We start from the raw sequence: 16,421 nt of genomic DNA on the forward strand, positions 1-16,421 counted from the left end.
TAAATGGAATTCTCTTCTCCCTAGAGGAAATCCCATCATTAAAACCAAATTAAAAGTGTCTGCGCCTTGGTGAACCATCCCTGAGGTTGATTAACATTTCATAATAAATAATTATGTGTGTGTGTGTCTATGTGTGTATGTGTGTGTGTGTGTGGTGTGGTGTGTTATGATTGTGTGGTTTGTGTACATACGATAAACACACATGAGCATGCTTTTAGGATCCACCTGTTGTGTCTCTCCAATGGTGGCATTACGAGTGAGCAGAACCATGGCAGGCTTTTCGTGCTGGTCCTTCATCCTCAGGTCTCCATGCTTTCAGTGCAAGGACTCTTACCTGCTGAGCCATCTCACCAGCCTCCTTGAAGTTTCATGTGGGGATAACAGACTTCTCTAGATCCTTGTGCCAGGTCGAGATGGAATACTCACCACTAGTTTAGACAGCAGCTCTCTAACCCAACAGGGCAACAGGGGAGGGAGTGGCTCTCACCTGAGACCTAGTGAGTGTGAGACTCCTGTCACAGTCGAGTACGTTAGTTGCCATGTGCTAATACCGGGCTGGTTGCAATCAAGGCTTTACGTATTAAGACACTGTAAAGATAATTTCAAAACTCACATAGTTCATTCCCCTATCCTACATGACCAAAAAGAATCTGGTCAGCATTTGATTGAACTGTTGCATGAGATCTGGAAAGTATTTAAATGAAGTCCAATTACTGTGGTTGCTAACGTGCTCTCGGTAGCATGATGATACGTCACAACTGTCTGGATCCACATCCTGTGTTCCTTCAGCCTCTGTAAGACCCTCCGATTTCATGGCTGAGAGCTGGCAAGATGACAAATATAGGTGAAAACTTACACTTGTCGGTGGCTCTGTAGAAACCCGACCCTCCCATTACTGTATTGATCGATGTGCACTTGCCATCAGTTGTGGATTCACAGCCCCGTTCACAAGGCGTTAAGATCTCTTAAATCATTCATAAGCAACCTGTTTGATCTTGTCACATAAATTTCCTAGATTGCTTTAATCACATGCAAGCATTTCATTAAACACAGAGGAATACTTAGACCTTTAAAGGGGAGAAGAAGGGGAGGGAGGAGGGAGCGAAGAAAACAACGCCCTCCAATGTCTGAAATCTAGGAATGAATTGATTCCAAACACCCGTGTGTTAACTAAAGCTGACAAACTAGTCCAAAAGGACAGCAGAACACTGACCTAAATAAGCAGCTCATCTTAAGAACCGAGCCCAACTCTTGTACTTCAGCAAGCCTGTTTCACATTCGCTTCATTAAAACACTGAGCGGGAGCTGGCGAGCCTCTACCTAGCCCTGGAGGAATGCTGCCCTAATCATTTCCAATGGGAGCCACAGCACAGCTTCCCTCCAAGGTCCACTCTAGCTGTGACTGCTACTTCACTCTTGTTAAACCACTTTCGAATAGCTCATTATTCCCAAAGACAAATTCCCTGAATCAGTGCCGTAAACCCTGTAACAGATTGGCGCTTACCACTACAGATTAGATCATGTTTTCGAAGACTGTCCATTATATTGGTAGTTGAAAAAATTTTAAGCCCTGCCAGTGACTATTTTCCCTTAATTTAGGAAGTCCTACTTCTTCTAACAGCCAGCTGGAAATGAGTAAAGTATTACAGAGCTTTTCTTAGTGTTTGGCCTAGAGAAAACATATTCTCTCCAAAATATATATCTTTGGCACTGTCTAGAAGTAAGGAATCTTGGGTAATCTCTATAAAGGCCAACTGTGAGAAATATTATTTTTAACACTTAAATATACTGATTATTTTTTTATTTTCAAGGAGTTTAAAAATAAATTAAACCTACATTAGACTTTTTAGTCTAGCATTGTTAAAATTGAATACACATTGTACTTAATTTTACAATTGTGCGTCTCTGGTAAAATCTTTATGGTGGCATTTTACAGTATTTGCAACTAGAAGAATTTTGTGGTCCCTAAAGACTGCTTATAATTTTCACAGATTAATGCTTCAATAAGCTTGATGGTAAACTATTTCATTATATAATCTAAATACATACATTTTTATATACTCAGATCTCCCATTAGGTCCAAATAGCTGAGTAATCTAAGTTCTGAAAACGAGACATAGCTAGGCAGAACCCAACTGTCAATTGTACAGCTGAACTCAATCCCGAAGGGGAAATAAAAATTATATTCAGGCAATAGTTTAGAGTCTCGATACCTTTTCCTCTAGAAGCTCATTATTTGTAAAGTTGGATTTGGAAGTCTTATTCTATCACCATGTGAAAAACTCACACATTGCTTCAAACTGTAACTGTATAAACAAATACAAAACCTTTCTGCAACATGAATTGGTTGATAAGTGAATTTAGTCATTACTTCCAGGTGCAACTTAAAAGTGCAGTAATTAAGGTAAAATACTATTTGTAGTTCAAGAAATATTTCATTTTAATACTAATATATATAAATATATATACATACATATATACACATATATACATATATATATATATATACACATGTGTATATATACTGTATCTATTGAGCTCCCTTGTGACAAGAATCAGACAGCTGATATCATAGTCTTTAATTTTAGGATAACGTTTTGTTTTTCTTCCTTCCTTTACATTCTCTCTTAGAAGCATTACCATTTTTTGTAAGCATTATATGACCCAGTCAGCCCTTACTACCTGCCATGAGAATGGCAGGAAGGATGTAAGCCACAGGAATGCCCAACCTTTTGACTGCAACTTAGGGTTCTCATTTACAAAAGCAGTAGGCCACAATCATGTCTATCCTTGGACACATGTAGTGCACATTTTGAACACACCAAGGATATAGATAAAAGAAGATGCTAAAAGGGTTAATAATGTATACTTTAAATGCGTACTTTTGATTTTGAAAATTAATGCATTGTAGCTTGAGTGTGTTCATCCTCTCCCCCATCTCTTCTCGGCTCTAACCCCTCTTCTACAATTTGTATGTATTCTTTCATAATTTTTTTCTTTTTTCTTTTTTTCGGAGCTGGGGACCGAACCCAGGGCCTTGTGCTTGCTAGGCAAGCGCTCTACCACTGAGCTAAATCCCCAGCCCCAACCCCTCTTTCATAATTTTTTAAAACACACCGAGTTTAATTAGGGCTGCCCATGTACTCTTGAGTATGTGGCCATTCACTGGAATGTGTTAGACTTATTAGGGCCACAGCCGTAAAGAAAACTAAACTTCCATTTTTCAGCAGCTATCAATTTTCCTCAGGTATGCCTATGACTTCCTTCCTGCCCACCTCCCCTCTCTCCATGCCTCCATTTTCTCAGGTTTGAGCATGTACATTCCATGTGAGCTCACGTGTGCAGCTGCCCTAGCGTGTCTGGGAAACACTCCTTACAGTCGCCGAGCACCTCTGGCTCTTAGTCTTTTGTCACCTCTTCCAAAATGATCCCTGAACCTTGAGGGAGTCTCATAAACATGTCCTGTTTAGGGCTGAGCATGGTGCAGTTCCTTGTGTTTTCTATCTTATTTGGGTTTGTGCTAAGAGAAGCTTCTCTGTTGACTTTTGAGGTCTACATCCACTGTGGATGTAACGGGAAGTCATTCGGAATCTGTTCATTACTATGTCCCATGACCCTTTGTAACACAGGTTCTGACCCTCATTTAACAAACTAATCATTTTCATACCCCAAGGGAATTAAAATATTGTGTAAAGTTATCTAATGTCGGTTTTTGGTATGCAAGCTGAGATGTAATTTACTTTAGTGTCAGAAATGGTCATCGGTATCTCAAGACAGAAAAAAAAATATTTATTCTCTTAATAGAAAAATCTAAGGTGACATTTTCTATCGTTTCCCTAGGTAAGCTTTCATGATGCAATAAAATTTGCATCAAGCTATTCGAACTCATCTTGTATGAAGAGAAGGGTTTCCTAACATTTATTTTCCATAAGCTTTGTTATTTCTGTCAAAACAAACAAACAAATGTCCAAAGGTATTTTTAGACATTTTTGAAAAAAATGAAACTCCTTGCATTTGCTCTAAAGGTCAGCGCCGCAAAGCTAGGATAACGTGACTGTGTTTCTTGTACAGAATGGAAGTGAGGTATTCTGCTGCAAATGCCCTTCAGGGCAATATTAAAGTTTGGAAACAGATTCCCCAGTCCACACTTTAAGGTTCTATTTCAGCTCTATCCTAGCACTTTTTTCTTGCCAAGACAATCTCAATGGCAAGTTGTCTGGTATGCCTTGGATTTTCTGTGTTATTTTTTTAGAGTATTGGATTTGTTATTTTAACAATTTTGCTTTACTAGAAGTCAAAAGAATTGCCATGTTTCAACTATACTTAAATTTTTCATGCTACGTGTGAAGATCAAGCTTAAAATTAATCAGAAGGAATAATGGCAATCAGAGAGAGCAATATAGTTTTTAATTGACTTATATTGTGAAGAAACACACCCCCCCTACAGTCCTGTGCTTCCTTTTGAGTGATTATGATTGGATGCAAAATAAATAATGCGTATATCAAAAAGTACCAGAGAGGTAGACATGGAGTGCTTGCAATGGCAAGAAACCCATGTTTGGATCCCACAGGCTTGTGTTCATGGTTAGCCTGGCCTTGGGAAGGACGGCCTTCTTCAGCACTCTTTCCCCATCTTCTCAGTTGAGTCTCCAAACATGCTTCCCCAAACCTACCCCCATTCTCTTTCAGAGCCTCTATTTTCCCCCATAGAACTGGTTCATATCCGAAAGTACAATACATTTGACTTCCTTATTTTCTTATCTCCTTCTCTTCTTTTTTTTCCTCTTCAACATAGGGTCTCTGTGTAACTTTGGCTGCCCTCAAAGTCCTCTGTAGGCCAGCATGGCCTTGAACTCACAGAGATCTCCCTGTCTCTGCTTCCTCAGAGATAGGATTAAAGGTGTGCCCCACTATTGCCTGGCATTTGACTGTTGTCTTTCTCACCTTCACTGGCTATGAAAATACCAACTCCTGTGGGTGAATGACCTTTTCCTTCTGTGTCCTTCCATATCTGAATATCCAAAACAGTACTTGGTACGGTGTCACCTCTGAGTGTGTATTTATTGAGTAAATTAATGAAGTAAGCTTTATGACTTAGATATAGTAGAACTCTGAAGAAATTAATTATGCATCTATTTAAACCCTATTAGACAATATCTTGAACACAGCAGGTATTTACAAATCCATTTTATTTGTACCATCTAATCATAATTTGATTCATAACTTTATGTATATCCTAGTTTACTCAAGTCTGCCCCACTGCATTTCTACACTCTAAGAAAAAGTGTACTGATAGTTAACAGATTATGTAGTCCCTGTGTCTAAAGACCAGTTGTGCTAATGAATTTCATTAGGGCAAAGGGTTTTGCCTTGAGCTACCTAATGAGAATCCTAACAGCAACAAAATATCATTTCTGCATTTAATGGTAAGACAGAAGATGTCCTGGTTTGCTTTCTTTTGCTGGGATAAAAACACTCTATACAAAAGCAACTTGATAAGGAAAGGTTTTATCTGGCTTGTATGTCTAGACCATGTTCCACTGTGAGGACAGCCATGACAGGAACTCAAGGCAAACCTGGAGGCAGGAACTGAAGCAGAGACCACAGAGAAGCACTGCTCACTGACTTGCTCTCTGTGGCTTCGTCAGCCTACTTTCCTATACAGCCCAGGACCACCAGCCCAGGGTGACACTGCCCACAATAGACTGGACCATCCTGCATTAACCAATCAAGAAGACGCCCTATAGATATGCCCACAGGTCCACCTGTCGGAGGTAACTCCGCAGCTGAGGTCCCCTCTTTCTGGTTGACACTACTTTGGGCCAGCTGTCAGAACCCAGCTGCTATACACGGCGAGAATGGCTCAGCAGTGTGGGGGATGAGGAAAGGTTTCTGACTGGTTTTGTCTAGGAAGAGCAGTAGCAAACACCTAGCATCCGAAGTCTCCATTCATATCTCCACTTCTAGCACTTCTGATAACGAAACATACTTAACTTACTTAAGCCTCTGTTTTTCTCGGATAGAGAATGACGAAACAGTACTCACGGGGGCTATGGGAAACCTCACCTACAATCTCTGAGCACCACTACCTTGACATGCACGATATGCTAGAGTCATATTGGCTAGTGTTGGGGCCGCTCAGTACAAAGGCTTTCAGAAGGAGTGGTACCAGTCTCTTTAGTCTCAAAGCAGCCACGTCTTTGTAATAGCTTATTATTTAAATTGTAAGCAACTGGCTTAAAGTGGATGGAACTGCCTGGCTGTGTTTACTAACCTGTTTTTAATCCCACGCATTAGTCACTGTGTTTTGTTAATAAGGGGCATTAAGTACAACACCAGATCTTCAGTATAAATAGACCATTCATTTCATTTTTCAGTACAGAATCCAGAACGTAAAGAGGAATCAATAAATATTTTTTAAAGACCCCAATGATTGATGGGATGTTCAGAAAAACCCAAACAGAGTATCATTCTTAAGGCTGTTTAACATAACCTTTGTCACAATGTTTCAGTCTTCAAGGAGAATCATTAATTACTGAAATGACTCTTTCACTATACCCAGCTTCGGCACTTGAAAACTGCCCAGAGGCAGTGACGTTAATAAGAGACTGTGTGGAAGTTACCTTCCATCGTGGGCTAGAGCTTAAACTATCGTTAGGATCAGCAGCAATACGAAGGGGAAATGAGGCGCAGATACATTAGTTGCTAGGGGCAATATTAAAATCAAGGTCTCTTAATTCCCATGCCGAAATTATTTTGGCTTTCTCTTTTAATGCCTGTCTGTTTTTAATCATGGTGATGTCATTTGAGAAAATCCCAATTATTTAGTTTTGTCTTCTGTAAGAAGTCAAAAAGTTTAGAAGACTTCCTGGGGTCCCAGCTGTCTCTCTTCAAACATTTATTTACTTTTTGTCACATACCAGTAATAAAACTTTTACCAAGTTGTATTTTATGAAGAAAATAATTGCTGCAAGGCTTTTGGTCTATTATTGACGTTCTCTAATGGAAATTGAATTCTAGAAGCATGAAATAATTGAATAAAGTTTATTTTATTAGTTTCAATAGCAGACATAATACCGCTTACTTAAACAAATTATGAATTTTTTATTATTCCCTGAGTAGTATATTGATTTTCAGGTTATGTTCAAATGATTACAAAATTGATTTTCATAAGAGGAGAAACTAAAATGTTTTACTGCCCAGGATCCATGAAGCTACCATTTAGACAATTCTCGGCTGATTTTGTGTCATCGTGTAACTAGTTACTTCAGTTTTGTTAATAATTTTGGGGACAAAACCCCCATGTGTTGCTTCGGTTAGCTCAGACATTGTGGCATCTTCTAAACTGCGGGGGAATGATTTAGGAAGGGTTAGTGACAGAGGACCAGGGAGGACCTCTTCTGGCTCAGCAAGTTGAACCTTTGCCCTGTGCAGATCTTCTCACCCCTTCGCGGTCTCAAACACCCCGATCGTCTTGAAACGCTCCACGGATATTAGGAATATAGATCAGAACACCTCTTCATGTATTCTTACCTTATAGATTGCTTTGGTTACTTACTTTTTCTCTTTAATAAAATGTATGTCCTGAGGGATGAGAAGAAAGCAGTCTGTCAGGTGCTTGTACCACAAGTACGAGGACTTGGTTTTCCCTCCAGTACCCATCACCCATAGTAATCCCAGCACTGGGTAGTGCAGGCAGAAGGCTCACTGGGCTACCCAGTCAGTCTAGCCTAATTAGTAAATTCTAGCCAATGACAGACCTCTTCTCACAGGAGGCGGATGATGTTTCCTAGGATGACACCTGAGGCCCTTTGGCTTGCACACCCATCCATACACACGAGAAAATAACAAATAATCAAAAACGTGTGTGCTTGCTTATTTATTTATTTATTTATTTAGGACTTCCATAATTTCTTTAACTTATTTTAGGTCTGACTCCCCATCCATCCCTTCCAATTCTTCATCTATCCTACCCCCACTATTCTCACCTAATTTTGTGTGTTGTTGTTTGTAAACCCAGTGAGTCCACTTAATGCTAGCAGGTGTGCCCGTATATATGGCGTTCATAACACATGGGTCATAAGTAGCTCATTACATCAACAGTGATGTGGGAGAGAGATACTCCTTGGATAAGCACAGTTATATTTCTCTTACATATAATTTTTGTTTATGTGTGTGTGTATATATATATATATACATATATGTGTATATATATAAGCACACACATGCATAGATATGTATCACATATATGGTGGCTTGAAATTCAGACTGGGAAAACATCAAAATAACTCATACCCATTTTCCTCCCCAGTGCTCCATTACCTGTGGCAAAGGCATGCAGTCTCGTGTTATCCAGTGCATGCATAAGATCACAGGAAGGCATGGGAATGAATGCTTTTCTTCAGAGAAACCTGCAGCATACAGGCCATGTCACCTTCAGCCCTGTAATGAGAAGATTAACGTAAACACAATAACGTCACCGAGACTGGGTAAGCGGATCGCAGAGTGGATGGCTTTATGGCACAGAGAGGATCCTTTAGTTCGTCCATTGCCTTAAAGCTTGGGACATATTAAACTGGACCAGTTGGTTTGTCTCCAAGTTGGGTCTAATTAAATATACTTTAGTCCAAAAGGTTGCAAGTAAGTTTTAAAGTTTCATAAAGACTCCTTTCCCTCCCTGATGGATCTACTCAGAGATAAGTCTAGGAAATACTGAAGTCACACTACCTGAGATCACCTTGTTAATCTTGCCACCACAGAGTTTAAACTTCAGGCTTGCTCGTCAGTGGGACTGTATTGATATCTGTGGAAGGGGAAGTTATGAGTAAATATTCGATTACTCCATGGTTAATGTCCTTCTTTTGATCCCGGATGTCAATTTTCTTTATGATAGAGAGGACAAAAGTGACTTCCCATAAACAGTGGGCAGGTAAAAATGACAGAAGCAAACATGAGGCACTTTTCGTACATTTGAGGCCAGAACTATATGTTTACAAGCCCTGCCTGGCAATACTTATTTCTCTTTGTATTTTTTTAACTCATTGCTTAGTTGACACAAAGGGACGTCTCTTATGATTTTCATTCATTCTGAGTTCTGGTTGGCCTGTCTTCTCCTCCCCCATCTCCAGGCCACTGGTACCCACTGCACCCTCCCATTCCCCGCATTCCTCTGTCCACTCCCATACTGTGTGTGCTCTATTACCCTACTTTGAAGGCTCTCTTGTTCTCATGTCACGGGCCACTTTTCTAGCCTCTACCCACACCTAACATCCACACAATACATATATGTATTATCTATATACGAATGTATACATATATATACACACATATATATACATATTTATTTCTAATTAAAAACTAAGAATGCATGTGAGAGAAACATGCAGTAGTGATTACTGGCAATATTTTGTTCTTTTGTTAGAATAATGAAGTACTTTTGTTAAGTGTTGTCAATCCTTATTATATAATCTGATTTATCATCAGGTGTGCTTTTAAATGCAGGTATCTTATATTTGCATAACAAATCTTAAAGACTAAATTATTCTTTATCTATGTGCAATTAGTACGTTAATAATACATCTATGTGGCAACCAGTGGATTAAGGTTTTCAATATATACCTTCCAGGAGAACAATTTAAATCGTGTTAATATTTGGATAATTGGAAAAATAAAAGAAGCTAATTTACTGTCATGTGTACTTTTATATTGTCAACAAAAGATTCAATAGGTTCCAGAAGTTTGAAATCAGCAATTCCTTTTGAACCAAATAATTAATGTTTCTTTGACAATACTTAGTTAAAATAGAATATCGCTCTCTTAGTTAGGGTTGTACTGCTGTGAGCAGACACCATGACCATGGCAACTCTTACAAAGCAACATTTAATTGGGGCTGGCTTACAGGCTCAGAGGTTCAATCCACTATCATCAAGGTGAGAAGCATAGCAGCACTGAGGCAGGTATGGTGCAGAAGGAGCTGAGAGTTCTACCTCTTCATCTGAAGGCTGCTAGCAGATACTGGCTTCCAGGCAGCTAGAACGAGGGTCTTAAAGCCCACACCCACAGTGACACGCCTACTCCAACAAGGCCACACCTCTAAATAGCACCAATCCCTGAGCTGGACATATACAAACCATCACAAACTCTAATCAAGATGAAAGTTAAACAGTCCTTAAGCAAATTCCTCAAATGCTTCCAACAAAAGACAAACCTCTGTGTGACAATCACACAAGTCTGAGAAGTGTCTGTCATTCCAGGGAAAAGTCTCAGAGTGGAGGAAGAACTTTTGCATTTTCTACTTCTGAGTGTTTGAAAGGTGTATTGGTTGTTCTTCTGTTGCTGAAATAAATTATACCAAGGAAAAGCAGGTTAGGGAAGAGCATGAATTTGAACAGTCAGAAAAGAAAAGAAAAAACAAAACAAAACAAACAAACAAACAAACAAACTTACTGCAAGCTGAATTTCACAACAGATGCTGGGACACACTTTATTCTGACATCCTGAAGCCAGATCTTCAGTACAGAATTGTCCGGATCAGATCCTCAGTCCAAGCACTGCTGATAAATCACTGCAAATTTCCATCATTCTGAAAGCCAGCTTCGATGCTTAAAAAAGCCAGCATTCCTTCTCCATATCGTCTGCTTCCCCACTTGTTAGATGGGAAAGTATTATGCAGAGTAAAATATGGGCACATCTTCATTTTGCTGTTTCTTTGTTATTTCATGTGTAGATACGGTTATTAATATGGAGATACATTAAGTTCAGTGGGGTGGTACAGACATCTCAGAACCAAGGAGGATCGGGAGGCAATGCTCCATGAGGTCAAAGCCATCTTGGGTTGCAGTGAATTCCAGACCAATGTGAGCTAGAGAGCGATGTTGCTTTAAAGAAACAATTACTTATGAACATATTCATACAGAGGGGAAAAGAGACTACAGTTCTCGCCTTTTAATCCTATCTTCAAAAATCCCTGAATAAAAACGTAAATGAAATAGAGAAACTTGTAGTGTTGAACTAGATGTGACTGCAGACACTCAACGCTAGACTGGAGCCTAAGAACTTAGATGCCAAGACCCTATTTAAATAGTACGCACAGGGGCCTGGAAAGTTGAATCCATAGCAAGTATTTATAGATCTTCCAAGGGCCCCAGTTTTGGTTCCCAGCACCCACATGGTAGCTCATACTCATCTGTTACTCTAGTTCCAGTGCATCTGATGCCCTCTTATGACCTCCTCTGGCACAAGATGTACACACAGTACACATACCTATCTGTAGACAAAACAACCATACATACAATATAAATGTCTTTAAAATGTAAACAGTACACATATCTACAAACAACATGATGATTAATCTCAATTGTCAACTTGTTGAAATCCGGAATCATATGGAAGATAAACCTCTTGGTATACTTGCTGGGAATTATTTTGACTAATTTAATTGAAGTGAGAAGACTCTCCCACTGTGGGCAGCACCATTCCCTAGGATGGAACCTTGGACTGTATGACAAGAAGAAAGTGAGCTGGACGCCACAGTCTGTCCATCTCTGCTTCTTGGCCTAGGGCCCACATTGTTTTTATTGGGGTATTTTATCAGAGCAACAGGAAAAGCAACCAATACAGACAATTAATAAATGCAACTAAAACTTAGAAACTCTACTGCATATTGATTTGAGCCATCCATTTTTAGTAAGCTTCAGATGTCCCCAAGTAAGAGCACTATGCATTCACTCTGCTGCTATCTTACAGGGTGTGCGGTTCTTTGGTATTTTTTGTTTGTTTGTTTGTTTTTTCTGTTCTGTCAGGTGAAATAGACAGGTTAAGATGAGGCAAATTAGCTCCCCCCAAAAAAGAGTGGAAGTTGTTCCTACTGATAATGCCTTTGCACCTTCACAGAATGAAGTCCCAGAACTCACGATATTCTGTTTTCTAGCTGCCCTGACCTTCAAGTGCCTGGGAGACCAGTGGCCAGTGTACTGCAGAGTGATACGGGAGAAGAATCTTTGTCAGGACATGCGTTGGTACCAGCGGTGCTGTGAGACATGCAGGGACTTCTATGCCCAAAAGCTACGGCAGAAGAGTTGACCTCTGGCAAACTGGCTGACTGGCTCTTAGCTGTTTTGCTATTGCATTATTTATAAACACACACACTAGCATGTTTTTCAGACCAAATACTATCAGATTACATATAATTTAATCAAATTAATTTATTTGCCTGTGAGGCATCTAATGTGGTGTTTGTTTTGGTCATACAAGCATTTTGGTTTTATATTATGAAGCTTCATAAATAATTTTAATATGAATTAGTAAGTTGGGTCTAGTAAACTAATAAGAAAAAAAGAAAATTTTTTTCATTTAGGGCTGTCTCTAAGGTGCTATTTTCTCTCCACCAAAACCATTAAGTTATCCAGTGTGTACTCTACCTTAGCATGATAGCTTAGCTATATATGCAGAAAATGACATATTTTCTTGTGTCCTGCTGCAGAATCTGCCCATTTTCTGTTATTGGCAGGAGATGTGTAAACAGAACAAACCTCACAGTCTTGAAAAGTTTGAGAGAATGTATAATGAATTTGATTCAGATTTCGAGGCGAGCATAGGAGACATTCTACTGTAATGATACCTTTATATTAATAATGGAGGAGTCAAGACAGAGACTTTGATCATGTCAGTGGACACGCACTTGAACACAAGTACCGTGAGCCTGAAGCACTGTATTGATGTACACTGAATCACCGTTGCGCTGTTGGTGTAGGTGTAGAGACGCTGCGATAGAAGTGGCAGCTCCCTATAAAACCTGTATTATTGTAACATGCCATTAGACTGTGGCTTTTAAAAGGTATTTCCAACAGAGAAAGCATGGATGCACCCACATCCTTCCATCCCCTAGAAGATTTACAAATGAGGACCATACTTTGACTCAGAAATCATATGAGCAATGGTAGTAAATATTTTTCCTTTTATTTCCCTAGGAAATAAGAAAAAGAAAATGAGATTCAGATAATATTTTGATAGTTTCGTTGTGTTTTGCCTTTTTAAAAGAAATAAAATTTATAATTCTTCTGAAAATTCAAAAGACATCTTAATTTTTTTTCCCATAAGAAAATATTGCACATGGTTCACATGGTTTCTTAGAATTTTTTTTTCATTAAAATATGTGAGACTTCCTTTGGGAAGACAGGTCTTCACAGGGCTGTCCACATTTCCATACTTGGCAAGAAGAGGCCCTGTCTGCCTCTGTTCTGAAGTCTTCACTACCGGAAGCATGCGGAGTGAGCTTGCGGAGGGGAGGGGGACAGAAGATCTCTTTTGAGAGCAAGGGGAACGTGTGCATACTTGAGATCCTACAGTGTTCAGGTTCCCTAAAACTGAGGTTCCTTTCGTATAGTACAGCCCACTTCCTGTGCAGGTATCCCCTGTCCCTCTTTGTATTACTATTGATGCAAAAAACAAAACAAAACAAAAAAAAACATAGCTCTCATCTTAAAGCAAATAAGAGATCATTTATTCTAGAACCATCTTTGGGTAGCCAAAGCCTGGGAATACAGATCTAGGTTAAAATTCCATGATCTAAGATAGAGGCAGTTTCATGAAGTTTTATATTTTTACAAAGAAAGTCTGAAGTTTGAAATACATGGGTGACTACATCAGAAAGGTGGTTTCGACAAGATGGGGGAAGCTTTTCTGTGAGCCTCAGATACTGTCTGATGACGTTCTTAGCTCTGGGGTTGGTGGGCACACACTGCTAGCTAGGTTAATAGATTCCAGAGAGTTTTATCTATTCATCACAGGATGTTAGTTTCCATATAAAGGTGGGCAAGGAGTGGTTATTTAGGGTGCTAAATATAACCCAAGATGTGCAGCATCCTAACCTCTCCTTGAAACTTGAAATAAGATGAGATATTCCAAATTTTCTTGATTTCTGAGCCCACGCATCTGAAACCAAAATAGCATAGCTCCACGTGCTGAAGTGGGTCAGAGTATGAACTCAGTAATAGTTGGTGATTTTGATACCCCATTTTCCCTCAGGTTACGGGTTATTCGAACAAAAAATAAAGGCAGAAGTATCAGAATTAAATAACACCTTACATGAAATGTACTTAAGAGATACCTAGAGAAAATTCCACCCAAACCCCAAAGAGTTGATATAGTGCCCAGATTTCCATGGAAACTTCTCTAAAACAAACCACAAAACAAACACTTGTGGGACACAAAACAAAACATTTAACAGATTCAGAAAAACAATGAAAACTTACCCATAATGCATAAGGAGATCTAAACAATAATAAAAACTCTTCCAAGAAAGGGAACCCCAGGCCCAGATGGATGCACAGCAGATTCTACTGGTCTTTAACGGAGTGACAGCTACCTCTACTTCTTAGATCACGAAAACGAACGAAAGGAACAGAAAGAGTGCGTCCGAACTTCTTCTCTAACGCTAAAAGTATGTAGACATGTAGACATACACAGAGGCGAGGAGATGGAGGGAGAGAGAGGTGGGGGGGAGAGAGAGAGAGAGAGAGAGAGAGAGAGAGAGAGAGAGGGAGGGAGAGGGAGGGAGGGAGAGAGAGAGGTGGGGGGAGAGAGAGAGGGAAGGAAGGAGGAGGGAGAGAGAGAGGTGGGGGAGAGAGAGAGGGAAGGAAGGAGGGGGGAGGGAGAGAGAGAGGGAGGGAGAGAGAGAGAGAGAGAGAGAGAGAGAGAGAGAGAGAGAGAGAGAGAGGGAGAATATTAATTACAGGCAAAAATCACATAACCATCTCAATACAAACAGAAAACAGGCCTTGGACAAAATTCAGCAACCCTTCCTTATAACAGTCCTGGAGAGTAGTAGGAAGGAAGAATAAGGAAACATACCATAACGTAAGGAAACGTGCCATAACGTAATAAAAGCTACATCTGGCAAACCAAATGACCACATCACCCTAAATGGAGAAAAACTAAAAGCAACCCCATTAAAATCAGGAAGAAGATAGGTCTGCCTGCTATCTCTTTTTTTAATGTAGTACATGAACCAGTAAATAGAGAAGCAAGACAAGAGGGGGAATTTAAAGGGTTAACAAGTAGAAGAAGAAGTAAAATCATCCCTATTCGTGGATGATTTGATATTATAGATAAGAAAGCCCCCAAATTCCACCAGAAAACTTCTAGTCATGATTAACCGTTTCAGCAAAGTGGCAGGCTACCATATCAAATTATAGAAACCAGTTGTATTTGTATGTACCAACAGCAACCATGCTGAGACATAGATCATGGAAACGCTGCCTTTCACAGCAGCCTCAAAACTCTTGACTATGGAAACTTAAAATCTCTGAAGGAAGAGCTTGGAGAAGACAGTAGAAGACAGAAAGACCTTCTACCCTCCTGGAATCGTAGAATGAATATTGTAAAAGTAACTATTTTTACCCAAAGAAATCTGTAGATTCATTGAAAGCACAATCAAAATCCCCATGTCATTCTTTACATTAATCGTAAAATCAATATGGAACCACAAAGTGTCCAGATAGCAAATGGGACAATGACCAAAAAGAACAAGGTTGGAAGGATCGCCATTCCAGACTTCAAGCTGTATTGCAGAGCTAAAATGATAAAAACAGCATGGTCCAGGAACAAAAATGGACATATAGAACAATGCAACAAAACAGAGGACCCAAATATTAATATAATTAACTAGATCCACCTCAGATTTGGCAAAAATGCCAAAAGTTCACACTGACAAATAACATCTTCAACACACAGTAATAGAAAAACTGCACGCTAGCATGTAGAAGAATGGGATTAGACCCATATCTGTCATCACACAGACACACAGACACAGACACAGACACAGACACACACACACACACACACACACACACACACACACACACACACACGGATGAGGCTATAGGGAGCCCCCTACAATATGCAAGTGTAGGAAAAATGTTGCCAGATACGACTCTATTTGCCTAAGCGTTAAGACCAACTGTTGACAAAGTGGGACCTCATAAAACTCAAAAGCTTCTGTACAGCAAAGGAAGCTATAGAGAGAATATTTCCTACCCCTATGTCTGACATAAGATTGACATATATTTAGAATCTACAAAGAACTCAAAAAACAGAGTCAAGGAGCCAAATGACCCAAATGAAAATTGGGCTATAAATCTGAGCAGAGAGTTCTCAAATGTAAAAATGTCGAAGAGATACCTTTTTTAAAAAAAAGTGTTCTGCTACCTAGGTGTTGTGGTTTGCCTTGGAGTTATCTGTATTTTGATGCTAATTCCACTGCCCCAAGGACAGCTGCCTAGTCATGTACTCAGAACTCAGGTGACTTCACCAGAACCTTCTCCCCATGGAATTTGTAAACTACAGGTGAGGGGCAGGTACAGGATAGAAGGAAGCCTGTCATTGGAGGAGAAGGAAGGATGGGCGGGAGAGAAGTTTGAAAG

At 39.7% G+C, this 16,421-nt stretch overlaps 1 protein-coding gene across 2 annotated transcripts in view; it reads left to right on the forward strand.

Annotated features, from left to right (window-relative positions):
• Positions 1 to 13,065, forward strand: part of Adamts19 (ADAM metallopeptidase with thrombospondin type 1 motif, 19) — a 184,616-nt gene extending 171,551 nt beyond the window's left edge. For both annotated transcript variants that reach the window (NM_001108433.3, XM_087593119.1), the window contains 2 exon segments: positions 8,312 to 8,489; positions 11,930 to 13,065. In NM_001108433.3, coding sequence (NP_001101903.2) covers positions 8,312 to 8,489; positions 11,930 to 12,081 — 330 coding nt within the window. In that variant the 3' untranslated portion in view covers positions 12,082 to 13,065.
• Positions 13,066 to 16,421: the final 3,356 nt, after the last annotated feature.

Source organism: Rattus norvegicus, chromosome 18 (genome assembly GCF_021556685.1).
Source record: "Rattus norvegicus strain SHRSP/BbbUtx chromosome 18, alternate assembly SHRSP_T2T, whole genome shotgun sequence".
NCBI classification, from domain to species: domain Eukaryota; kingdom Metazoa; phylum Chordata; class Mammalia; order Rodentia; family Muridae; genus Rattus; species Rattus norvegicus.